At 42.2% G+C, this 27,508-nt stretch overlaps 1 protein-coding gene across 2 annotated transcripts; it reads left to right on the top strand.

Annotated features, from left to right (window-relative positions):
* The first annotated feature begins 580 nt into the window (after positions 1-580).
* Positions 581-27,368, top strand: smtnl (smoothelin, like). 2 transcript variants are annotated; one of them, XM_084559321.1, is made up of 10 exons: positions 581-643; positions 926-1,909; positions 19,363-19,465; positions 20,003-20,263; positions 20,359-20,421; positions 20,498-20,558; positions 20,642-20,788; positions 20,881-21,004; positions 23,440-23,591; positions 26,508-27,368. In XM_084559321.1, exons 2-10 carry the CDS (start codon positions 1,238-1,240, stop codon positions 26,632-26,634), a joined length of 1,710 nt encoding a protein of 569 aa, XP_084415447.1. In that variant the 5' UTR covers positions 581-643; positions 926-1,237; the 3' UTR covers positions 26,635-27,368. The 2 variants fall into 2 exon arrangements, with proteins under 2 accessions (XP_084415447.1, XP_084415446.1); XM_084559320.1 differs by having other exon boundaries at positions 582-643; positions 922-1,909.
* Positions 27,369-27,508: the final 140 nt, after the last annotated feature.

Raw genomic sequence — 27,508 nt, 5'->3', positions numbered from 1 at the left:
TTAGATCTCTTTTTGGTCTCCACCACCTTGTGTGAAAACACCTGGATTCAGCAGCTAAATGCTCCATAATTTGTCATTTGGTGGCTTTATCAGAACTTTTTCATTGAAAACAGTTAGTCATTGTTTCAATAAATTAGCCTGATCAGCGCACGAGAAGCTAAAGACCATGAAACTAGCTTAAAAGATGCTAATGTTTTAACATGGAGCAGAGGGTTACTGAGGGTTGGTGACTGCCTCAGATAGCATTCTTTACCTTTGCCTCATCCATTACTTTTATACACAGACTACACTGGAGAAGACATATTCATGATATAAAGGAGAAGAGGAGGAAGAGGAGCAGTACGAGAGTTTACACAGTATTAGGATATAAAAGCTACTCAGCCCTCCTCCCTTCCTCCCCTCCCCTCACATTTACTACTCTTTCCATGTTGGCTCTCCACTCCACCAACACCCTCCTCCCTTTTTCCCTCCCTTTCTCCTCCCTCCTCCTGGCCTGAAGAGAGGAGTGATCAACCTGAGAGCTTAAACAAACCAGAGAGCCGGCAGTTCAGACAGAGCAGAGCTCACACACTCTTGCACACATTCACACAGCTGTTCAGCACTGAGGAAACTCTGGAGAGCCACACCGGAGAGCAAAGCCGAGGTAGGTTTGCTGCAGCTGTGAGTAAAGGTTACATCACTGCTGTTTTTCATGGCATGTAATATACAGTATATAGGTGGATTGAAGTAATGTATGATTTTCTTGTTATCTTCAGTCTATTATGTGTGATGTTTTAAGTTTTCTTTTTTCAGAATGAATTAATTTAGGACATGGTTTGGTGTGAGTGATTTTCTAATTATCCTGCACAGAAAATCCTCTTCAGCCTGGACTTAAGAGGATCTTTTAGGAGTTTGACAGTTTCATTTCTTTTGTTCTGTCAGACAGAAACCAGAGAGAGACGCTGCTATCTGAAAAGCAGAGCTTACTAAGGAAGACGCAGCCCAGGGCGTCCTCTCTCAGGACGGAGCTGAAGGAGGATAACACAGACCAGACCTTTGCCTCCTCCCCTCCACCCCCCTTACTCCTGCAAACCTTCACCTCCCAACCGTTGTCCATCAGTCCCCACCCCCTCTAGCCAAACCCCCAGCACACTGACTGAAGCAGCACATTCTCCAGTGGCCAACAGATCTCCCTCGCAGACGTTAACTCTCAGACTGACGGGCTGTCTGGCCCATTCAAGAGGCAGCAGCTGTACCGATGGAAGTCCCAACCCTGGCTGAGATGGAGAGAGACTTGTGTCACCCACGATCCTCCTCTCCGGATGGGGAGACTGTGTGCTCCGCTCTCGCCCGCTATGAGAACACACTGCGAGATGCCATTAGGGAGATCCACGTGGATGTCAGCACTTTTAAGCTGGGTATGGAGCGTCGTCTGGAGGAGACGGCCAACCTGAGCGGGCCCCTCGGCCGAGCTGTGGCTCAGCTCCAGCAGGAGAACCGGCAGCTCCGGAGTCAGCTGGAGGCTCTCACCCGGCAGGTGGAGCTCCTAAGTGGCATCACATGTGACAGGAGCACCTTTCTGAACAACAGTCACAACCAGAACCACAAGAATCACCTAAATGACATTCAGGAGAACCATCAGGAGGGGCGGGAGGTGATTTACGGAAAGGGTCAGGCTCACACTCAAAGCCAGGCTCATCTCCACGTCCAGTCCTCCACCTTGGGAAGCCAAGCACAGACCTACAGCGGCCCCGGCAGTCAGTCTACCCCTGCATCACCTCCTGCCACCTTCTCATGCTCCCCTACCTCCAGCAGCCCCCCTGCCAGCACCAAAGTTTCCTCAATGGTGACGAGTCCCGTGTCCAGCAGCAGCCCCTCCATCACCCGTTTCTCCAGTCGAGCCACATTCGCTGTGTCCAGCAAGACAAACGTAAGTCATGCATGTCTGTAATGAATAAGTTTAAAAGTCCACCAGTAGTTCATAAACTGTGTCTGATTATTTCCTCATAGACCTGTCAAATTAACAAAAGTTCTACTTCATCAACATCTGTCGTCACGTTCCATTTGTGTTATATAGTTATTAGCCACATTTTAACCATTGCCTAGCTATTTAAGTGTATCATATCAAGCAATTAGTTGAGTAGCCAACCATTTCTAGTGTTCATCTGAAGCCTTCTTTTTTTTAATTTATCCAGTTACTACACTACAACATAACATCTGGCTGTTTCAACCACTTTTAGTTTTGTTTTGGTGCCGCCCACTGCTTTTAATTTCAAGGATAACCCACTGCCATAACGCTAATGACTGCCATCACATTTAAATATTTACAAATCATGCACTCTTTTGCAATATGCATATTCAGTGGTTTAAGCTTGACTCAATGTGTGGATATATTTAGAAAGGGTCATTTCTATCATTACCTTAACAATAGCTGAAGCTTTTTGGTACGTCCCTTGTTGGCAACCCTGCCTTAAAATCACAGCTTTACACGTCAAGAACCACCTTGCTGCACACTGAAGTGCGCCATCTTTTGCAACATGCATGGAAATTTAATACGTAACTTCAGATACAGGCAACCTTGGTGCACCAACGGCGGCTACGTTAAAGAGGCGGATTGCGAGTTTGACTGAGGAGCTGTTGGGTTGTGTGTGTGTGTGATGATGTGTCATGCGAGCACTGGCCATGTCACTGCGGTTGCACAATAGCCCTCTGCTGGGATGCTCAGGGATTTATGAGTACAGTAACATGAGTCGAGAAGGCTCCTGGGAGGTGAGGTTGCTGTGGTTGTGTGGTTTTTCAGACCTGAACCAAATATGTGAAATCAGCATTGTGAAATGTAGGCTCTGGTTAGTCACTGTTGATGTTGTCTTGTGTAAACCCCATGTTTTTTTTTTGTTGTTGTTGTTTTTTTTGCTATATTTTAGCTTCACCTGAATAATTGAATTCTGGTTCTGGTCCAAGAAAATTCCAGCCTCTTGTCTGGTTGAAGCTAAACACAAGCCCATTCTCTCAGTACCTGGAAAGCTAACATTTGTCTCCATATCAAGGGTGCTTAAAAAATGGTTTCATGATGTGCGCACATCTGGGTTGCATCACAGCTGAGCACTGCATCAGTGGTGACCAGACGGCATGAGTCAGCATGTCAGTGCGCTGTGGTGTCTGACTTATTACCAGGAATACATTTTTACCATCACTTCGGGATGTTATTCATAAAGATATGTGCCCTGATGTTGACTCATATCGCAGTCCCTTGTAGTAACTGTCTCTCTAGTTGGTTTTGCTCCCTCCCTTGGCTTGCGTTGCTTCTGATGAAACCAAAAAGTGAATCTCCCGGCTCCTGTGGTTGCTGTGTTGTTCGTTATGATGATGACAAGTGTGCAACTTTCCTGGCCTTCTCCTCTTCAATAATTTATGGTTTCTTCAGTGCAGGAAGGAAAAATATTCAGATGAACAAGAGACTAGACACCAGCTGAAGACAATCAAGGCATATTTTATATCTTCCCATTTCAAGGCAAAATACCAAATGGCTAATATGCGTGCCTGACTTACATTTTTAAGTCCATTACGTCAAACTCAGTCCTCTTGGCTCAGGCACTTTAGTCTGATTGCTTTAACAGTAAATGTTAGCTTTCCTGAACTCGTTTCCATTAATAGTAAATTTTCTTTCCGCTGTATTCATTTGTAATAATTTACTTTCAGCTACGTTGATTACCCTAAGTAAACCATGGAGGAGCCACATCAAACTCTGGGTAACTTTAATGACATAATGTGGGACAGTATGTGGACAGTATTAAGACAGTATTTTTGAATTGAAGTAGAACTGCTCCTTGGTTAAGTTCTGTATTTTGTCTTGCCTGTAAACTGTAAAAAAAGAGATAAGTAGTTGAAATTATTAATTGGCATATTTGGAAAAACAAATATTTGAATCATCTTTGAAACAAATAAAGGTGATATACTTTAGCAAATTACCCATTAAATGTAAACATTTTCATTCATTTTCATAATTTAAATAATTTTTTAAAACTTCAGTCACATGGAAAAGTAAGTACTCCTGTTTATTTATCACTTGTTCAGATTAAATACCAATGTTTAATATCTCCTTAGTTAGTAACAGCTGAGACCTTTCTTATTTAAAACCTCTGACATCTGGGATCAGCTGAATCTTTTTGCATTTAAAGAGCAAAAAGAGCTCTGTGAGGTTTCCAGAAATATGTATATCAAAGCCTACGAGTCTAACAAGGGAACTGAAAAGATAATTTGAAACCAATTATTCCAATGTAAGGTACGTCCAGTACAAATGGTGCAGACTTCAAACTATTCAGTTTGTCTGGACAAGAGACTGCCTCGGTCTCAAGGAACCAATAAACTTATTTGCAAATGTTGGTGTAAAAGTGGATGGATTTTGGACATTGGTCCAAAAGGAACATTACTGCAAAACGTAGGTTTGCTAGTGAACATGTATTATAGACAAAGACCGGGACTTTTGAAATGATCTGGACATTTAAACCAGAGACAACGGCTTGTTCGGTGCAGACCAAAGACAGACTTCAGAGAGTAGTACCTCATACCTCAGACTGTGAAGTCCTATGATCTTGAAAAAGCCTAGATCTGAATCACACTAAAATAATTTGGGAGATATAAAAAGGGCAGTGCATGCAACGAAACCCTCAAAATTTTCACTAAGCTACAGGAAGTGTTTTTTCTAAAGAAGGCAGTATTCGCTCGTGACACCAACAGTGTACTTACCTTTAACATCATGTTGACTTAATCATTGAAAGGCCCAATTGAGTTTGTGTTATCCTTTAAGCATAGTTTATACTTCTGCGGGACATAGATGCATCAATTCAATAGTCTCACAGTTCTGCAGATGCATGTAACACACGCACGCACGTACATGATATGCATATAGCTGTTCCTCTTTTATCTGTAATTACCAAAGTATGTGGTGGATACAGCGGGGGAATGTTATCTTCAGTGAAATCATGTGGTCAGAGCTAAACAAAACAAGGGCACCTTTGTTTCTGAGTGTCTCTGCTGTGGGAGATCCCCCGCTGTCAGCCAAACACACCTCTGCAGACACACACAGATCAAATAAAAAACTCTGAAACAGCGCATGTGTGTGCAAAGGTTTGCCGTGTGTGTGTGTTTCTGTGCCCTGCTTTGAGGTAATTAGCCTCATGCGTTGTTTTGTGCTATTGGGACTCACAGGTGTTTGAAATCGTGATTACAGCTCCCTCTTTGTGCCAAATCCTCACCTGTCTTTCAGAGAAAGAGATGATGAAACTAGAATACGTAACAAAAGTTCTGCTTATGGCTGTTCAAACCTGCTTGAGTGACACGTTACACAGACGCACATACACTCTGCTTGCTTTCTTAATGACTCAAGTCCAAGCTGCAGCTATCAGAGCCAAAAAGATATGTATAGGCTCGCCTGTCTCCCTACCTGCTCTCCAGCTGTTACTGTGCGCCTTCACTGAGCCCTGCCAAACCGTCACAAGAGGACACACACACCTGCACGCACACATTTCCTCTCCAGAACACAGCTGCAACACGTCAGCAGGATCTCACTCACGGGGAGAACACACCTGCAGCACGTATCTGTCTATATTATTGACACTCTTTTTTTTTCACAACCCGTCAGGTTTTTTTTTTTTCCACTTTTCTCTCTGCTTGTCAAACAAGAAGCCGAGGCAAAATATGCTGCGTCTATCGGCTTTTTAGTTGATATTTGATTCCTTTTGGTTTGTCTCATCAAGGTGATGGTTAATGTTTTGCGGGATTTGCAGAGAACTTCTTTCTGATTCACTACGGTGCATAAAAAGACCTGGAAACCCAGCCGTGTGCAGAAGTGTATATACATGGGCATTTCCATCTGGAAGGTTTTTAAGGTTTAAGAGGCAGCTGTGCAGTTCTGTTGGATTCTCTAATGGTTATGGGCAGCAGGAATTAGCCAAGATTAGGATTAGGCCTTTGTCCTAATCCTTCTCAACAATGCCTTCTCTTCCTCCTCTGTTTCTATTCCTAAACCCCTATTGCACACTTAACCATTACACACACACACACACACACACGTCCGCAGACAACACTGCTGTTGCCAATTACAGTGCCAAAGCAACCGTCTCAGTGGGCCATTGTGTGGGTTCTTGTGGTTCATTGCGAGTACATTGAGTGTAGAAGGATTACCACCCTCAGGAGTCAACCTTCTTTCTCATACTTTCACTCTCTCCTTTCCCTTTTCTTCCTCATCCGCGGTTGAGGCTTTTTTTTTTATTCATTATCAGTGTTGGCCTACATTTTTATTTTTTTTTCAGTCTTATTCCATTTCCTTCACAGGAAACAGTTATTCAATAATGATCGAGTCAACCATTTGAAATGTTCCAAAAGATTAAATGAAAGGCAAACTATGAACATTTCCATGAAATGTTTTGAAGTAAGTAAACTAGGCTGCACAGTGATGCCAGAAGAGGTTGTATCAGCTTTAACAAAACCATTTGCCTTGCCCATCTACAAGAAAAGTGGAAATGTTTCGGGTTTTTTTTAAATTGGGCGATAAGTTGTATTTCTTACAGTCCATGACGTTTTGAGATAAAGGCAAAGAAATGCAATGATTCTTATAAACATAGCAAAGACCATACAACATCAGTGAGTGACATACACATAGAAGGGATCGAATCTTCTTTAAGATAATAAAATTACTGCTCAGTTAAATAGTTGCTACATCAGAACTTAAGAAAAATGTTTTGATCTCCCATTAAGCTCATTAACTCCAAAACCCCACCAGCAGTTTGGTAAATTTGAAATTTTGAGAAATGAATTTGGCCCTATCCATCAACCTTTTCTAATGTGAAAATCTGCCATGGAAACATGACTCTAGTGATTATGATTTATCTTGGGTTTGCATATGTCCAATAAATAGACAGAATAACCAACAGTGGCAGAGTTAAATTGCAGCTGTATACCAGGCGAGGATGGTGTTATAAATGACTCTATTGAGTTGCATTGTGGGACATGTAGGAAGCCTGTGTGTGTTTTATGGCTTGACTGATGCAAGGGAGTAAAAATCAGAACACATTAGTATATATGTTTCTCTTGTGAGTCCCTCAGCTTTAGTAAAGTACAGGATTACAATAAAGGGGTGTCCCTTGAAGATATTTAAGATTTGTGCATGAAATTATTTCACTTCTCAGTGTTTTTTATCCCTTGTCATGATGAACTGTCAAGCTATATTCAAACCATCACTAACATAATAACAAGTTCATATCTATCACTCTCTCTCTGGTTCTATTTGCTCGCACAGAAACACTCTCATTTTTCTTTTACCCACAAATATCTTTTCAAACTGCACCTGTACTACTCATGACCCCAGGACTGCACAGCATTAGACACAGTACATTCCTTTTGCATTGTGCGTGTGTGTGTTTATTAGCAGATGAACAGATCAGATTAGAACAGGCAGGCCATAGGTTTATCTGCTTTTCTCTGGGAGTGCTCAAAGATTGGGGGCGCTTGATTTACGGCTCCATGCAACACTTGCATCACATGTTATGTAAGTGAGACAGAAAAGCTGAGTTTGGAGCAATGGTAGATGTTTTTTTTTTTTTCTTTTACAGGTTGTATAAATGTCACATGAGCTTTGGTGTAAAGGTACTACATGCACCAAACTAAACATCAGTAAATCATGACCGAGCACATTTTGGGTCGTTTTTTTTGCTGTCAACAGTCTGGTACACACTTGGCAAAGACTTTTAATGGTGGAGACAGTGGAAGGAATGACAGGCAAAATTACTTTTAATAGATCCTCACAGGAAAGCGACAGGATTTATGGGAAATGTGGTTTTAGTTTGGAGGAACATCTGCACTCTCAATACCACTGCTGCGAGACAGAAGCTGCCCATTGTCTTGTCATTTTTACAGCAATTATACCGACCCATTAAAGTTCATTTGACAGTAATAACAGACTGGCAGTCAAAAGTGGAATCTTGTTCATTTAAGACAGTCCTCTCCTTACACCACACTCAGTCTCCCTCCATTCCTCCCTCTGCGCCCATTAGCTCCATCTCCTACTAACATTACACAACTCGACCTTGATGCTATCTGTTTCTTATCTTTACACATACACGTATGAGCATCAGGCCTCTGCAACATTTAGCCTGCAGTGTTTCACTTTAGTCACAGTTTGAGAACAGGCTGATGGATAGATTGTATTGTTCAGGGCACTTAAATGCACTGATCCTAGTCCAAACTAAATTACACTGTGATTACGAGCTGCTGGTGTGCACATTCACGGACCCATTTAGTGAAAGAAAGTTATGGAAAACGTGTAACCACAGCGTGCCTGCTCCCTTGTAAGCAGTTTTGCACACGTGGAGGTACAGACTAGAGGCTGCAACGTAAACTTGTTAAATATGCTTGGAGTATGCTGGTGTGCTGACAATTTGATTTAATCTGAAAAATCCCAAACCCAAAGATCAGAAGTGTGGAAACTCTTTAAACATGGACGTAATATAAAAATAAAACGCAGTACAACTGCTATGCATGAACATCTCAACAGCGAAGATCTGCCAGGTTTCTGACCTCAAAGCTTTGAGACAGCAGTATTGGTATTTGGGCCATTAAATGGAGTTTGTCTTATTCTCAGTTGGTCCCTGGGAGTTGTCGTATCCTCATCTGTTGTGTTTCAAACAAAAACCTGGTGAAGCCCTTCCAGAGAAGACGCTAAAGCCAAGTTCTAAGCTGTTCGTTTCTGCACATAAAGACCTTCCATTAACATTAAGCTTTAAATGGGTGAATCCACCGTCTGCAGTGCATTTTCAGTCACAATGAACACACTGATATTACTCAGCACTATCTACGTACCTTGATGGCAAACAACATTTTTCTTTATTAGGTCTACACTAAATAATTCTGAACTTTGGTGATGGATAATATAATTTGGTAAAAGTTAAAGTTTGAAATGTTTGTTCATTCATAGATTTCATGTTAATATATGTTATTATGGAAAAATGTTAATGACTAAATGTTTGAACGTTTAATGGCTGAAGTGGATTAATCAACCACTCAGAAAATTATTGACAAATTAATTGAAAAAATATATTAATAGATCAGATGGCTCATCAAAAAAAATCATTGGTAGATTAATCGATTGAAAAAAACAAGTGTGTGCTGCAGTTGAAGGTTTATAGGAAATTGTCGGTGAGAGGAAGATTATCTGAGCAGAAGAACGATAAATGTCATAACTGATATTTAAATTAACGACCCAAAAGACAACGATAAAGACAGAGGGTTGGTTGGTGGCGACAGCCGTGGTAGTAAATAGTGAGATGTATCTAGCTGGGATGTCAGCATCGTGGCTCTGCATGGGTCACTTTGGTAGTGATCTGTATCTGCACAGCTGATGAATGAGACAGAAACAGCTGATTCCAATCAGTGAATGTGAGTAGAACTCCAGTGCTCTGCTTGAACTGACGTTACGCTGCAGCAGAACCGTCAGGAATGCAGACTATTAAACAGAGAGACTTGTGAGTACACACACTGATGCTATTTGCGCTTGGGAAATGTTTTGATGTTTTATTGTTGCATGTGTGTAGGTTGAATGAGAAGAAGTCGTTCCTCTGCTTCACGCTGACTCTCGGGTTTTTAACATTTGGTTTTCTTCACTACTTTTCAAGTTCTGTTCAGTCTGAGGAGAAGTGTGGAAGTGTGGTGTCTTGATCTGGCAGGATACACTTACTGAGTCCAGACTGAATGATGTACAACATCCATCCATCCATCTCTGAGCCCCCCTTTCTAACCCTTTAACCCCTCCCCCCTATCAGAGCATTTTATGGTTGGATTCCTGGCAACCTCCTCCAACCCCCTAGTGGCTATTAATACAGTTTAAAGTGGACAGAAAACAGAGTTTCAACTATGTAAACACACTCTGGCATACCTACATTTAACAGACATATCATTTCTACACTCTAGTATGTTTCTACTACCAGCTCAATGCTATTTTGACGACCTATTCTGATAGAGACATGCTATTATTAGTTTTAGTATATTGTGTGTGTGTGTGCGCGTGTGTGTGTGTGCTGGGGGTTTAACAGAGGTATGCAGCCACTCCCTAGCTACCCCTGGCTCTCTTAATGACTTCCAGACAATGGGCCGTGTTCCCGTCATCATCTCTGTGGAAACAGGTTAATAAGTGACTGGTCAGTGGGACAGCTCACCCTCACTGCCCTCTGGAACAACTAAGCCTGACTGGAAGTCAGCTCCAAGAGTTCATAGATTTTCTGCTCACCTCCTTGTCTCCTACGTCAGCTCAGTCCACCCTGGGAATACTTCACCAATTTAATTTAGCTGCAATCCAGCTCCAGTGTTTTGGAGTAATGCCCAGAAGGCACTTTAAGGGAAATTGGTTTTAGGGGTTGGGTGACACCGTGGAAAGGTCACGGATGAGAGAGCAGGGGTTCCCTCACTGAGTTTTCAGGTTGAGCCAGACATTAAGTCTCCCGCCGCAGGAGGCTGACCCCTGTATAACGGATAGTTTGAGCATTTTGAATCTCCTCAAACGTAACCTAGAGATAATCTAACTGCCTGTCAATCACTGTGAGGTTAGATGATAGAGTGCTAGAGGTGATCAGATGACACATTGCGTGTTCCCTCTAAGCCCAGAGAGCAGTATGTTTTCACTAAAGCATGAATCTACTGGAACCCCTGCAGGGAAACAAAGGCATTATAGCAGATACAGTATCAGTATGTACAGTAATGACTCAATGCTTAAATGTTTCTGAAATTAATAAAGACAAAAGAATGTCTGTCGCTAGTGGACGCTCCAGGCTCAGGTTGCCAACCCAACATAATTCCAAGCTAAACAAACCTTTAGGAAAATACCATCAACGATGACGTTGGTTCGTCTAGAGCAACAGCAGTTACTGAACTCATGGTCGGACTTTCTATTTTGGACCTTTCCTCAATCCAAAATGTAAGTTTTGCAAGTATCATGAAGTTCTGTTTGGGGTTTGCATCAGTCACTTCCATTGGCTGTCACCTCAAATGTGAAACTATTTCAGCTTCGTTCACTTTGGGTCCTCAGAGGCGTTTTCACTTCAACGCTACAACTAGTCTATTCCTGTGTATGCACCCTTTATGGTTTCCTACTCTGGTTTCCTATCTAAATAAAGGACCACCCCGAGGTGCAGTACCACTGCTGGCATAATTCTTAGACATACTAATCTAAGATGATTTCTGAACTGCCTGCTCTTTCACCAGGTTCCCTAAACATCAACCTGTCTAGTTCCATCAGTTGTATTCTGGAAATGGAAGTAAATGAGGAGGAGAGAAAGACTTCTCGTGATCGCTGCAAGGGGTCAGCATGTCAAACTCTCCCACCAACCTCTGCGTCATTGCCAGGAACAGAGGAGGACTAGAGATGGATGGGGAAGACAGGGGAGTCTCTCTCTATTGTTGCCATATGTTGGATCTAGCTGTTACAGTGAAAAACTGACTGGCAGTCAAAAGTATTTTCCCTACGGCCACCAGGACCTGTTTGTGAGAGATTCTTGGCTGAAACCAGAAACCACCGTGCTCTTTATCCATGATTCTTACATCATAATAAATCTGACTCAACCAACACCAGACATACTAAGGCTGATGTGAGAGTGGGAACAGTTGTTCAAACAAATGCATAATAAGTTATCCTTATATCTGGCCCCAGAAAGGTAAAACTCACTTGTGCACCTCATATTGATTAATTCAAGATCTGGGCAGGCAGTGCTGGATAAAAATACACTGGCAACACCAATCCCAGATTCAAAGCATATGAAAATGCATTGTATTTCATCAATGATGACCCCTGCTGTAAAAGCTGTAATCTTCTCTCATAAAACGAGAGAAAGCCATGATGTCAGGGATGGCTAGCCTCATAAAATTTCAGCTATCTTGGTGCAGACAGAAGGTTAGCTACGATATATGCAAAACTTACATGTTGGCCTGAGGAAAGGTTCAAACTAGAATGCGTGACCCAAAGTTCAGAAACTGCTGTTGCTCTGGACCAAAAGAGACGGACTGATCAACTGACATCATCGTCTCTTCTTTCCAAACGTTGTAGGTGTCAAAACATCAGGGAAGCACATGTGAAATCTCATTTTGTCAGCAGCCAGGACTGAGGCTTGCACCAAGCGGTGGTGCGTTTATGGAACTAACTTTTCCCCGTACGGTGGCTCTCACCTGCAATTAGGTTTTTAGATTTTCTCAGTTCAAAGGCTGTGTGCATATTTTCCACCCTCAGCCCAAAGTGGTATTCCTCGCGATTTGTCTTGCAGAGAAATTGCAGGCTGCGTGGATATTTTTTGAAGAACAGGTGGTTTGAGTATGTCTCTCTTCCTCAGAGAGGATTCCTCTATAGAGAGAAATTACAGAGCAAGGGTCTTCTGTCACTAACTGTCTCCTCTGATAGCTGTACAGTAGGTGTTACACGTGATAACATGCTTGTTGCTTCATATGTTCCAAATCGTCAAAAAGCCAGGTCAAAGCCTGCCATTGTCATCTGTGCGTTGACTGTGATGTATGGCACTTTATAATGTGTACAGTAGTATACGGTTGTTATCATCTCAGAGTTGTCACTAAGCAACCATGTGTATCCAGATGGAAATCTTTCTGTTTGTGTATTTGTTTTGCAAATAAGTCCTAAAGTTAGCTACGCACAGGGCAACACTCACAGGCACTGGCACTCCCTGGAAGGCAACCAGCTTGCCTCCATGTGTTTTGTTCCATCTGTCCACCACTCAAAGGTGTCGGCATTTAGCTCTGCAGCGATTGCCAATGCGGTTTGATCAATTAATAGACAAGGCTTAGGCCTGACACTAGACTCAAGGGTAGTATAATAGGCATTTACTTAAATACGCAATGCAGGTCTTATCTTCTGAAACAAATCCCAAAGGAAATTGTTGATGTTGCTGTTATGCCAATATGAGCCCTGCTGATATTATCTTAGCATAGAAAAGGAGCTATGCCGTTAAAAGTGTTTATACCTGCGTGCTGGTGGCGCAGCATAGTTCTGTAATTATGTCACTGAAACACAAGTCTAGAAAACGGTTCCTTTCACTGAAATCACTGCTCCCACAGAGCATAGAGAAGACATCTGAGCGGCTGGTGTGTAGGAGGCTGAAGAAGGAAGAACTTTCTGTGCTTGTTTGGTCGCTGAGACACATGAACAAGGAAATGCATTTCGGACCGAACACTGTGGTCTGTGTCACTGCAGAGTGTGGTTATATTTCGAGGTTACGCTGTAGGCTTCGATGTAGGGTCCACGTCTTTACTATAGCTACACTGCTCGTATGGGGTTGAAACTTGGCCCAAACTTAAAGCTTGTGAAGCTTTGCCATGAAACATTATTCGATATTTCCTCTTCTCCCACCAAACCGTCCATTAGAGAACTGTTCAGGGCCTCACACAAACCTTAAAGGCTGTAGTTAAAGACGGCGTGATGCAATCCTCCAACAATGACGAAGACAAAAGATGCCGGGGAACAAGACGGTGATCCCAAACACCATTTCACTACAGTTACAGGCCACATGTTCTGGTCATGTAACACACCAGTACTCAATCATTGGTCATATTTGGTGAATCCCATCAGAACATACTTCACTGTTTCACTGTAGTATTAAGCGGACGGATGACTGATTGGGTGGAATTTTACACATTGAGTTTCTACCCTGATCCGATTCTAATCTTTCAGTTTAATTCCTGTTTTGTTTTTTTTAGTGTAAAAACCTTGCATACCTTTCCTGTGCTGTAATGCTGTTGTTGTGGTCTTCATTTCAATTTCTACACCGTTCACTTCGCGTGGATGTTAACACCGTTCATTTAAGGCACAGAGCTGGTGATTTAAGCTCATAATGATTGTTCTGTGTCTAATTCATCATGCCGGGACAGATACTTCTCGAGCACGCCGTGTTTCCCGGGAGGCTACAGCCACCCTCATCAAACACTCACATCCAGAAGCTGGCCCGTCCCATCCACACCTCACCCCCAGCCCTGCAAAGCCTTTATTAAAGTGTCAGTGATGAAGATGCCTCTGACAGCTAAACAATGTCTTCTGACTAAACACAGGATATGCCACTCACCCAGCACCCTCATACCTCCTGCTGTTTGAACAGACAGAGAATGTCCCCTGAAGCAAATGCCAATATTGTGGCATTTGCAAATATTACTTTATAGGTTTTTTCACGTCCAAGCTTTTATTTTCAGTTCAGAAATATTTTATTCAATGTAATATCCATATGACTGCACTTGGTTGCGTTCTGATGTTTGACTTTGATGCAAAGACCGTACCTTTGTCCAGTCCAGTTTACCACAGATGGACCTTTATGGGTTGCACTGTGGTGTATTTCTCTGTCTACAGTTACTTTTTTGTGGCATCAAAAACAGGTTGCAGTGTCTGTTAAATATGCTCAGTCTCCTTTTTGTTTTACGTCCTCCTTCGTCTCCGGTCTCATACTGAGAGCTTTTTCCCATTTTCTGCCCCGTTTAACTAATCTTGTCCACATATTTTATGTTCCCTGCTCATGGTGCAATGACGCACTCTCAGGGAGCAGGGGATTTGTTGTTCCCTGAAGAAAGGAAAGTGAGCTTTTGTCTGCTTACAGTTCTGTCACAAAATTAAGAGACTGTTGCTGGAAAGAGGCCTCGCATGCCTGCGCGTTCTGCATCTGCGCGTTTATGGGCCCTTTATGTATTGCAGTAACATGGTGAGAGCTGCTAATAGCAGACCAGAACAAGCGGCTGGTCTTCTGAATAATGTCTGATACTGTCTTACATCTAAGGAAAAAAACAAAGTGGAACAAAGCTGTAAGCAAATCTTTCTGTTGGGGTTTCTTCTATTCCAGTGTCCTCCAGTTCAACCTCAGAAAGTACCAAACACTAATGCACACATGTCTGCCAATAAAGAGAAACATGACTTGTGGTGCTATACTGACTGTTATGGGTTTATGAAGCTGCTATCTTTAAATTTCTGACTATAAGGGTTTGAACCAGACACTGATTCTTGGCATGGGTGTAGTTACTGGGATTGTTGCTGGACACAAATACTGCTCCTCTATGTCTCAGAAGAATTTACTTGGCTGTTGAAGACTGGAAGTGATCAAATTCAATATAAATGCAAAACTAAGTTAAAGTAAAAAATGAATACTTTATAATGAACTACCATATATCTTGTTGTTTCATCATTCTGTGGCAATTCTCCCACAATTCAGCTGACACTGCAACATGAAAAAATACAGTAACAGAGATATAGGAACAACTCCAGGAGAGATACAGTTCTCTTTCAGCATAATTTGGTTTACTTAGAAGAAGGAAGTAATATCTGACATCTATTTCAGTGTGGTTTTTATCAGTGCTATGCTAATGTCACTGCTGCTCAGAGGCTGGGTGTTTGCATTGGAAAACTTGCATCTCTGTTTGACCTCACCGTCATTAAACTAGAGTAGAGTATTTTTCAGTTTGGAGCAGCAGTAGATGCACCAGCGCTGTTTCCAGTGCTCAGGCTTGTATATCCACTCCTCCGTGTATAAATATTAGCTATGTAGCAGCTGCTAACCTCAGTACTGACCTTTCGTGGAACATTGCTTTTCATAGCTTCTTGGCCACGGCGTAACCCCAAGTACTGGCAACGGTCTTTATCAATTGCAAACTGAATGAAAAAAGAGGGGAAATAACCTTTTCTATTGTTCGTTCTGATTAAATATTCTTAGACTCACACATGTGGTACATAGTGCACACAAATATGAAGGAAGCAGATAAAGCTCAGATGAAGAAATTCAATATTTGTGGAGGAGGTTATATAATTTTAAGGAAGTTTAACCAGTTTCAGTACGGGGCTGCTTCCAAAAGGTTGTAGACACTGTTTGGCTGACATCCAGCTTATAGTAAAAGATTCTTATTTTTCTGTTGCATCTTGCTGCTTGTGTTGTCCTTGTTCAACCATACAAATGGAAAGAGAGCAGCACGTCCTCAAGTGTCTGGTCAGCCTTGTTATCAAATGTGGAGAACATACCACTTAGGGTGAGCTGTGTGTTCTGCCAGCAAACAAAACCTCAAGATACCAGACAGTTTATAGGAACCTCAGCAGCTCTGCTATCACGTTTCCCCCTATGACCCAAAGTGGACGTTTGATGATCTGAGTGCTTAAGCCGGGAAAGCTCCCCACCCTGAAGCCAGACATTCTGCAATTTGTCTCCCTCCCCCTGCTGGATGTCCAGCTGTTTCCACCTCACTACCCCTATTCACTCTCCCTCTATACCTCTATACCATTTATCATCATGTAATATAAATCAACTCCCATCTGCCTCATTATACATGGTGATATTTTTAGAATTGTTCACATTTTCCCCTACTGAGTGCGTCATTATTACATATCAAATGATAACCCACTTTTACACACACACACACACAGATTTTCTTCTCACCTTTTCAACGTCCACCATCCACCAGCATTCCTTTATGTTGAGCTCAGCCAAACACACACATTTACTCCCCCCCAGTCATTTCCTCAAGTGCACCCAGCATGCTATCTCACAGCAAGAACAGTATATTGTATTTTATGGCTGTGAATGTGTGCATGAGTATACGGGATGGGATATAGAAGAGGTCTCAGGTTTCAGTCTTTCTAGAGACTTTATCCTGGCAGAAGGTTGGGTCCAGTCCTGAAAGTGTTGATGGCGTTTCGTTTCTGATGCCGACACACAAACACACACAGATGAGCGACCATGGAAAATAAACAGCTGAAGTCGTCATTTCGGTGAACTTTATTAGACCAACGCGCTTCGGCTTGTAGCCTTTATCGGGGTCATCTGGAAACACACTGCAAAGGCCAATTGAAATAATGTATGAAGTTAAATGTGTCATTTTAAATGGGAACAACCGATCATGTACATGTACATACAAACCAATGGGGCACCTGCCGGGGAACACCTAAAAATGTGGGATGGGTATATGGTGTCAGTTGAGCAAATTATCATGTGTTTTTTGACGTATCATTGGACCAGAATGGTAAAGATAAGATATATAAACACAATAAAAGCAATAAAAACAGTATAAACAGGGCACATTTCAACGATACTGTTGAAAAACACAGAGAGATAATACCTGACTGAGTTTCCCTGAGCAATACCATGTATTTTTGCATTTGTATGTTTTAATTTAAAAACTCACAACTTTAATGTATCTGTTCAGAATCCTGTGGCATTACATAGAACTCATATGAACACATACAACATACATGTACATAAAACTAAAGTGAGAGGATTTAGCTCTGTAGATGTATTATATGCTAATTCTGTATTAGCAGCAAGATAGAGATAGAGAGCTAGAAGAGTTAAATAGATTTCTCTTATGAATTGTTGGAGACTGAATCCTTGTTAGAGCAAGTTAATACTGAATTTAAAAGCCATCAAGTGGATACAAAGTGACCTCTCCAGGGTGTACCCCACCTCTAGCCCAGTGACAGCTGGGATAGGTTCCAGCCCCCCCGCGACCCTTTCATTCAGGAATGAATGAATCGATGCGAACATGAGATGTCTTGGCCGTTCACCTAGACATCTCACAAAGTGCTAAAATGTCAATGTTGTGTTTATAGTTACATTTTTAGTTGACAGGTGTATTATAAAAACAACCACTATGACCAAAAAAGATGAGTCTAGCACATTAACCTAACATAATACAGCTGCTGGAACTGTATTGGTGTTTCTTTTGGCACATTTCAGGTTGCGTTCAATAATATTACGCAAGCAGAAGTCAACTCAGTGCTCACAGTTTAAGAACTGAACAGCCTTCAAAGGTTTGGATCTTGTGGCTTCAAAGCATTTGTTTTGAGAAGACATCCCAAATTAGATTCTAACTTGGAAGTAGGTGTGCATGTAAAAGTGAATAGTTGTCTGTCTATCTGTGTTAGCCCTGCGATAGACGGGCAACCTGTGCAGGCTCTACTCTGTACCCCAATGACACCTCCCCCCGCGACCCTCCAGAGGACAGGCGGCTACAGAAAATGAATGAATGCATGAATCCCAAATTACTAGTTCTCATCCCTTCCCGGCTGTTTGAAATGACGGTGATTGGTTCAGGACTGTTTTTCCGTAAACTCACATCATTAATCAGTTTGTTTCCTGGGTTCTGACCAGAATCCGCGATTCTGCTTCCAAACACGTTGACGTTTTCTAAACACAGAACTGATTCATCGGATGCGTCAGCGGTGAAATAATGTTCTCGATGAAACGTAGCACAGAAATCAGCACTGTCTGTTTAATTCCACTGTGACAGCCAAGTCTGAAATGCAACCAGCTGTTCGTTTGTTATTTGTGTTGAGGATCTCCAATATGGCCGCCTAAGGGTGCTTTTGGGGTTCTATTACGTTCAAATGCTTGAGAAGACCAACACTGATACAGTGTGATATGTGGTTTGATGCTGACCTTGGGAAAACTTGCATAGCTATCAGCGCTGCACTGTTGACCCTAGTGGTGTTGTTCTGCACCAAAGGGGCTGACTATCAACACACTAAGCTCTGTTTATCTAGCTGACAGAGCCATATGGAAAGTGACAGGTTGACCCACTACCCATGTGGGTCAGCGGCGCTTTGCATCAAGAGTTTCAGATAGAAGTATCTTCTCGGAACTGTGATTAGCTGTCCCACGCGGCTGATTGTGTTTGCAGAGAGGAAAGAAGCCTGTGCTGCAGGTCTGAGCTGGAAAAACACAGAGGGTCACGCAGACCCTGAAATACGAACTCCGGATACTGATGATGTTTGACATTAACTTGATCTCAATCACATTAGCCGTCAGAATTCGACCAATATTGGCGGCCCTCCCATTTCTGAGCTTGTCAGCGACAGCGGAGCCTGATTTAAAACAAAGACTTCCTCCCCGGGCCTTATCACAGGAGGGGGAGGCAGACACACAGAACAGAACACCCCAGAGCTTCACGCACCTACAAGGCCTCATCAAGGTCTGTGCTCTTAAACACTTTGAAGTGTGCGGAGCTGCTCTGTGCCAATTTGTTGGTTTGTTTTATTTTGTCTGAAGTACTGTCAGAAAACCTGAAAGTGTGAAATGGTCCAACCATGACTCAGTGAGCAATGCACATCTGGATTCCTGTTTTTGTTCGAACCAGAGGAACACGATGCCCCGACTCTTTGTCCGTGATCCAAACATAACATGTGTTCACCTTTAACCCCCGTGTGGGACACAATGATCCAGTAGACAGTCGGTTGTTAAAGCTGATCAATACTACAGTAATTTATTCACTAGGCTTTTAAAACTCATGCTCCTTAATGCTGGTCTGTAGTGACTTCATTCAGCATTTAAAGTAGTTGAGGTTGCGTGTGTGTTAACTACGAATCTATGTTTGTTTCAGAGCATTGAGCGAGAGGAGCCAATAGATGTCGACCCAACGCCAACACACGCTGGACAGGAGAATGGACACGCTGCTGCTGCTGCTGCTGCTGCTGCTGCAACAGGTAATCACATATAACTAGTGTAATAACAAAATGTCTGTTACAGGTGGCAAATTTCATTTTCTCAGACCATTACAGAAGCTTGTGCTAACACTAGTGACCCCAGTAATATTTTTTCCCCTGAATTTCTACAATGGACAGTGTAAAGGAGAGTGCAAAAGCACCATGGAGCCATAATTAAGCAATTAAAGGGAAATACAGCGGGTTGAAATAAACCAGAATTATTCTTCAAGGATGCATTCATCGATTTTTCTGCATATTTGCGACTTGCACAATAAAGATCATAAATATTAAATGTGTTGGCAAACAATGGTCTCGATCTCGCAAATGTGGCTGATTTGGTGCTGAGCATGTTTTGCAAAGTGCGTTTATCAGAGGTTGCGGGCTACAAAATCAAAACAGTAAGGCTGCAAAAGTGTTCATCCTTGTTGAACTGTGGAGAACTGCAAAGTCAAGTCTTAATTCGCTCTTCATTCAACCCTTTGCAGCTTTAAGACTTTCCGCTGATGTCATAGTTTAATATCCTTTATATCCAACCAGAACATTCAGTGTTGGTGCATGGAAAGATCTCTCCACCCACCGTCTTCCCACATGAGCACACGGTGCCTGTCGTCGCCATGCGGATGCCCCATCTCCCCATCACCGCTACGACCAAGACAGCAGAAATCAAGGGATCGCCGGTTTCTCCGAGCAGCCCCGACGGTTCTCTGCCCTCTCCATCCTCTGAGGCCTCACCCAACGGGCAGTCAGCTCTTAGCAGTGCCCAGCCCCAACCAATAGACGAGTCTCCAAATCATCCAGGTGACTGACAGTCACCAAGTCAGTCTATCTTTACAACATGAATACAACATAAAATCTCCTAACACAGATTCCTTTTGTTGCCTTTCTGTTGTCAGTATCTTCTATAAAGACGTGGACCCCTACACCGATCAGAGCTCTGGGATCTCCCCGTCTTCAAGGTAAGCCATTTTTACACACAGTCTGATAAACAACAATGTCACATGTGATTTAATCTGAAGGTTTCTCTTGTTACAGAGAAGGCAAATTCAGTCCCGGCTAAGACTGTCACATATTCAGGGCTACTACAGCATGACAGGTGAGAGGATTGGTGAAGCGCCCACCTTTAGGACAGATGAAATGTTTTGTTTTGCCTGACACCCGTGTCCTGTTGACCTGCAGAGACGTAGATCAGAGCAGCGACAGGTCTTTCGGGCAGATGGGAGAGAGGAGACGGGAGCTGGTGAGATCACAAACTCTGCCTCGTAACATCGGCGCTCAGGCTCGTCGATCTATCTTCGAAAGGCTGGACTCCGAGGCCAGTAACAGGTCAGGAGAATGGAACGCATGTTGTGTTTGGGTCCACGACATCAATACGACTGTCTTACGTGTGTTTGTTGCCTTCTCCTCCCTCTGCACAGTCGCCCTAAACTGTTGGACAACAAACCCAAACTAAAGCGGTCTCAGAGTTTTGGAGTGTCCACAGCCAGCAGCATCAAACAGATTCTTCTCGAGTGGTGTCGCTCCAAGACCATAGGCTACCAGGTAACGTCAGTTATAATCTGGCTGAAAGGTTTTCAGTCTGACAGTGTTATTATGCCATTTATTGGATTACATTACACACAGTTTAACATTACACAGTGTTATAAATCTATTTAAAGTCATCTTTTATAATATTTGATCCATCTATTAAATTATCAGCTACTATTGGGTCCCACACAGGCTCACATCCTTCAAGATCTTTGCCTGTTTTAGCGTTTTTGTTCCAAAGACGTACTACACCACCGTCCATCATTTTCCAGAACAGATCACACTCAATTACCTGAATGCGTTTTCCTGTCGTCCAGACGCTCGCTGACATCCAATCATTTCACGATAACATAAAAATGATCCGGCAGAGATTTGTTCCAGCTAGGATATCCAGTGTGTCTGGGCACATTTTCGTCAAAGTCACGTGACTGCTGCGCGTAGTGGAAAACTACGTTTATGTCATTAAAGGGAAGTTCGAAGGTGAGGGCTAAAGCTGGAAGCACAGCTGGAGCTGACATTTTAATGCAAAAAGCTAATAAATTCAACCTATCCCTTTTTTGGTGATGTCTTCCAGCTGTGTGCTCAGTGTTGCTGCTCAACCTTATGACTAAGATACAGAACTTAATACCGCCGTATGAACCGCGTCAGCAAACTGAAGATGTTTATCAGGCTGTCAGCTGAAATGTCATCCAAAAATAATGATACTTGTTATAGGGCACTCATTGAAATACTTGGAAATTCCAAATGTCAACCCCAGAGTGTTATCGTAGGACATTTTTGTGACATTTTTCATTTTCACACAGAAAATCAAGATCAGTGAAGTTACCATATATGTTTTTTTGTGGTAAACTTAAGTGGTAACTTAAGTGGTAAACAAATGTAAACGTGTATTTAGACCATTAGAACTTAAGTGCTGGTTCAGACATTATCACATCAGACAACATTAGGCCACTTCTTCATGGTCCCTAATAAAGCAGTTATGCTCAGGGTTCATGCAGAGGTGGACCTTGAAGACCACATTTGATCCTGATTTGAACTGAGAATGTTTCCTTGATCTTCTCTGATTGGCTGAGTGAAAACCACATGCTTCTCAAACCTCACTGAGAGGTGTGTGTGCTGGAGTAACTAAATATGGTTCCTTGCCCCATAAAGGGTTAAAAAGGAAAAAGAAAAAAGTCGCAGGTATTTCTTTGCTCTTGATTTTAATCATAAGCAGAAATGAATTAATCAGTGGATGATAATCCTGTGTGCAGCTGGAAACTCAATCATCCTCCGGGATGCTGAGCTGGAGCAGGAGTAATGTAGAAAAACAGTCATACAGTACAAATTCCAGTGCATATCGTATTAGCTTTCATCCTGAGAGTTGGATAAAAAAAGATGGATGCGTTAGAGGATTGTCGCTTCGTGCTCATGCCTTTTTGTGCAGAGTTCTCCAACTGCTCTGTCTTCCCCGCTTCATTTTTATATTCCTCTTTCTGTACAGATTACACACAAAATATACAATGTGTTGATCAGTGAGCTTTAGAGGAGTTGATAAGCCTGTTTTGGAAATGTTGCATGTTGATTGGACAGACATGACAGTGGCAGTGTCAACTCTTGAAAGGGAATCTTATTAATTATAGCATTACAGTAAACATGTGGCGGAAATATAGATAAGATCATATATTATAATTTATTAGACTGACGGGTAGAAATTATGAATAAAAAATATCCAGGACGCTACTGAAATTTAAATACGGGAGATAAGATATATACTGTATAAAGTCTTTCATACAGTGTTAACCTGTCGGCACACGCGGCAGCGCTAATGTGTTAATTATGCACTTCTCAGCTACAGAGGCGCATGAAAGTGAGCGTCCTTATGAAAATAGGCGCGTGTAATTGGATGTGCGCGCTTTGAGGGGGGTGGGTGAGCGTGCAGGGCTGAGGGAGTTCAGGTCATGGTTGAGTACAGTGACACATCACTGCGTTCTGGTGTTCTTTTCTTCTCAGCCGCCTGGCCTGCTCCAGGTGCTCCATGTGGCTTCAGTTATTGTTAAGCAAGCAGGTCGAAGCTGAGAGACTTATTCACTTGCAGCAAACAGACACATATGCACACACATGCCTACAAACACACACACACACACACACGGAAGAGAGAGAGAGAGTTGCTCATCTTGTCACATTTCATGCAAAGCAAACTCCAGACAAATAAAGGTCACTCTTGAAATGACACAACTTTGAAAGCATGAAGTGGACTGAAAGACGGAGAAGAGAGGAGAGGAGAGTCTGTTTTATCCATCATAATTATGGGCCAGACAGTGAATGCAGAGACAGCTTTATGAAGCTACAACAAGCTGCCACTCAACTTTATAAGTCATGTTCTTTTACTTGGGTCATCCTTTCAGTTCTCGGTGCTCTCCTAGTTTCAGGCACAATCATCACCAGATCTTCCTCTCCTCTCCCTGCAGAACATCGACATCCAGAACTTCTCGTCCAGCTGGAGCGACGGGATGGCGTTCTGCGCACTGGTCCACTCCTTCTTCCCCACTGAGTTTGACTACACCACTCTGTCGCCGGCCAACCGCAAACACAACTTTGAGCTGGCCTTTGGGACGGCAGAGTGAGTGACAGAAATGTGAAAATATAACAATGATATTCAGAAGTGGTGCATTTTAGTTCAACCGAGCAAGAATGAAAGCTACGGTAAAACTTGTACATTTTTAATGTGTGGCAAATATTGCTCACCAGAATTTATTTTAGCGTGAATCTGCAGGTTTCGTATCTTTTGTTTTTACACAAATTCACCGTTACAGTTTTTTGCTTTCAAATAGTTAAATAGTTGGGGAAATGCAAACATTTACTTTTTTTCTGAGATTGCTTTCAAATTGTTGTGTTTACGAGAAAAAGTCCAAATGAACAGCGCCCTCTTGTGGTACATCGTAACTGAAAAAATCTCATTAGCACCACAGTTGTCAAATTGTGACGCGTTTGCTGGGATAGCTGCGGTGGAATATATTGTAATTTAGTCGTACAGAGTTTTCTTTCACATCTTTATAATTTGTCTGAGGACAATGTTGATATTATGAACGGTCTCATACTTTTATTATGCCTTTGTTTTCCCTACATTTTGTTATCTTGCTCTCTCTAAACTGTGCCTGTTAAAATAACATTTTAACATGAGTGCGCTCACTTGGAGCGGTGGGAAGCCACATAGGGCCAGCAGTTACATGGAGCAGTTACAGACATTATGTACGTAGCTCAAGGGCTCGTCCGCAGAGTGGATCTGAACCAGTGGATACAGTTCCAAGTTTACTTGGCACGACTCCACTCCTGCTCCCTCCTCCACTGCTCCATCTTAAATCGTTAGCCTTGGTGGTGCCTAGTGCTTTGTGTGCACAGCTGCCCATGTCATAACCACAAGCTCACGATTTCCATTCGAAGGCGGCAATCAGTAAAGAACTTCATCCCAGAGGCTATCAGCATAGCTTAGCATAAATACTGGAAGCAGTCTTTATGCTTGGCCCTCAACCAAAGAGAGAAGAAGTATGCCTACCAGCGCATCTAAAGCTCTAACACATTACTTTTGTGTAAATGCTGTACCGTCTTAAACAGCAATGAAACATTTCAATGCTTTAGAGGGATATACATGCTGTGATTATTTCCTGGCGGCTGAATTCAGTTTTTGTAGTCGCAGTGAGGTTGCCAGGTTTGATACTATCGTGTCTGTGCAGAGATCTCCACTAAAAATCTGTGCATACCTGCGTGTCTGCCAACAGGCGCCGCACAGGATCTGCAGATCTTAGCCATAATATTTTTTTATATTTTAATCCTTCCATCAATAATTTCTGCTGCTAATCTGGGCCGAGGTCACATTCAAGTAGATCTGTTTTTAGAAACGTTTGTTATAAACAACTACAAATATGATATGATATTGTGGTTTATACTTTGGATTGTATGAAGGTGATACGGTATGTTAAGAACTTTAATAACAGAAACCCTGAATACAGCATCTGTTTACTGTAGCGCTTCTGTTTTAGAGATGAATGATGGCTCATCAAGAAGCAGTAAATGGAAAATACACTTCCCGGTACACTTACCAGAACACTGACTTACTGTCATGTTGGTACAGTAAATATGAGACATGATGGTTAGCGTGTCTTTTATCTGTTTTAATCCATATGAGCAAATTGTGTAATGTGACTCCGCCCACATTCTGACAAATAAACCCTCACACAAAAATCTGCAACGTATTGTTTGTACATATCCGTCTGACTGTGGATCAAACAAGCAAGATAAAAGATGTTCATTAGTAAGCTTTACAAAAGTTTTTTTTTTATTACTTTTTGACAGAATCAAGCCAGATGTGTCCCTGTTTCATTGTGTTTAACTAAACTAATGGAGCTGCTGCCTGTAGCTTTAAGTTCAACAGAAAGGGAGAGCTCTATCGATCGGCTTCCTCGATGAGTAAAGAAATAACTGCACTGCTGGAAATGTAAAACTATTCACATCACTTCCCACTGATGTTGTTGTGTACTGTGACACACACAAACACCCATTCGTTAGTCGGGAGTTGCAGTTTCTGTATTCTGCTGATCTGGCCTTAAAGAATTTATTGCCCTGAACTGTGCCTTCATGTGGCTGAATGTTTCTTAATGTGTCTTTGTCGTAGAGTTATTTCATAGCTCTATGCAAAGTTGTTGTTTTTTAACACAAGAGAACACAACACGCAGTTTAGGAAGCTGTGCTCCCACATACCCAATGCTTTCTATTTCCCATTTGATGAAAGGCATGCATTCCTTTTGGTCTCACTCATACTCCTTTAAACAGCTCGGCTTTTTTTATGATAAAGAACATGCAGAACATTCTTCGTACTATAAATCTGACACTAGACAGACACACACACACACTTTGTACATCGGGGCTTAAAAGAAATCACTTGATTTAAGAATGCCTAATTCTCGAAACGCTGCAGAACTAAGCTGGTTTGAGTGAAAAACAATATTCACCAGCAAAGAACCAATCCTCTGTATCCAGTGGCAGCTTTAGATTTGACCTCTTAAAGAGATCACAGATATGAGATTTATAGGACAGTAAATATACGTGAATGATCACAGTCATAATGTTGCCCCTTCACCTCAAAACATGTTTGTTCAAAGGTCTGTGTTTTCATCAGTGTTGGACTGATATATCAGATGCGTTGTCTTGACACAGTTCAGTCATCACATCCCTTACAGGATGAAATAAGTCAAAGTGAATTAGCAATAAATAATGTAAAAGTTTAAACAAGCCTTTATGTACACATGAAATATAGTTTTCAATCACCTTGGACTTTGCTACGGCTGCTTCCACTATTTTATAACATCTTATTAATACTTGCCGTTTATCTGCCTTACAGGGGCCTTTTCAACCTGCCAACAATAAAACTTTGCTTTTTTCAAATTGCAGAATCAAGCCTTGGTTGCATTTCTACTCTAAACTCATGCAGCTTAAATCCATCTCTTCTGACTTGTCTCTCTGTCTCTGCCCGTGTCTCCAGGGTGAAGGCTGGCTGCGACCGACTGATAGAGGTGGATGACATGATGATCATGGGCCGCAAGCCAGACCCCATGTGCGTCTTCACCTACGTCCAGTCCCTCTACAACCACCTGCGCAAGTTTGAGTGAAGCTCAGGCGCCTCCTGTAGAGCTCGCTTCAGTCCAACTCCTCTTCCTTGCTGTCAATCAGACAACTCTGTGACTTGGAGCAGAGTGGACACCCAGAGCTGACAGGGGAAGCGCTTTGGAGAGACTGTGTCGCCCCCTGGTGGTGGATTAGTGAACATTCTTCCATTTGGCTGCTGGAGAAGCTGCTCTGAAGGGAAACACTCTCAGCTCAGAGATATAAAGTGGACTGAGTTATTACTGCTGTGTATGAACTGTAATGAAGAAGATGAATGGAAACACAGCTGTAAGGCTGGTTTGTCTGCAGTACTTTTTTATTATTATTATTTTAGTGTGTATGAGTGTGTGTAGTTGAGATTTATTGGAGAGATAGTGAAAATGTTGCTGTGCTTTTTAAATCTTTATTATCACCTCACATGTTTGACAGTGAGCATATTCACGTGGATGTTTGCACCAGGGAAGAGGAGGGATGTCTCAGAGGAGTGTTCAATGTTATAGAGTATAGAAGGATCTTGTGATGAGTTGTATTTCTATCCAATATGCTGTGTGACTTTGTGTTGTAGAGCTGATGATGAGATATGGAAAATGAAACCAATAAACTGTACTGTACACATAAGTGTGGATACTGGTTGAGACAGTGTGGAACTTCTTTATTTTATGGTAAACCCATTTCACCGAACAGTAGTTTTAAATCTCCTTAAATCCCTGGTCATACGTGGATTCTTTGGTCATTAGGTAAAAGATGATTCACTGCAATTTCTAATTAAAATCTAATAAAATCTAATACTGTATCAGCGTATGGACCAAATGAATCCAGATGTAATAGTTTGGGTCCATATTTTCACCATGTATATTCTCTTCTTTCCACATAGTGGTT

This window comes from Chelon labrosus (assembly GCF_963514085.1).
Source record: "Chelon labrosus genome assembly, chromosome: 13".
NCBI lineage: Eukaryota > Metazoa > Chordata > Actinopteri > Mugiliformes > Mugilidae > Chelon > Chelon labrosus.
Note: the sequence above shows the minus strand (reverse complement) of the source record. Positions and strands in the feature narration are given on the sequence as shown.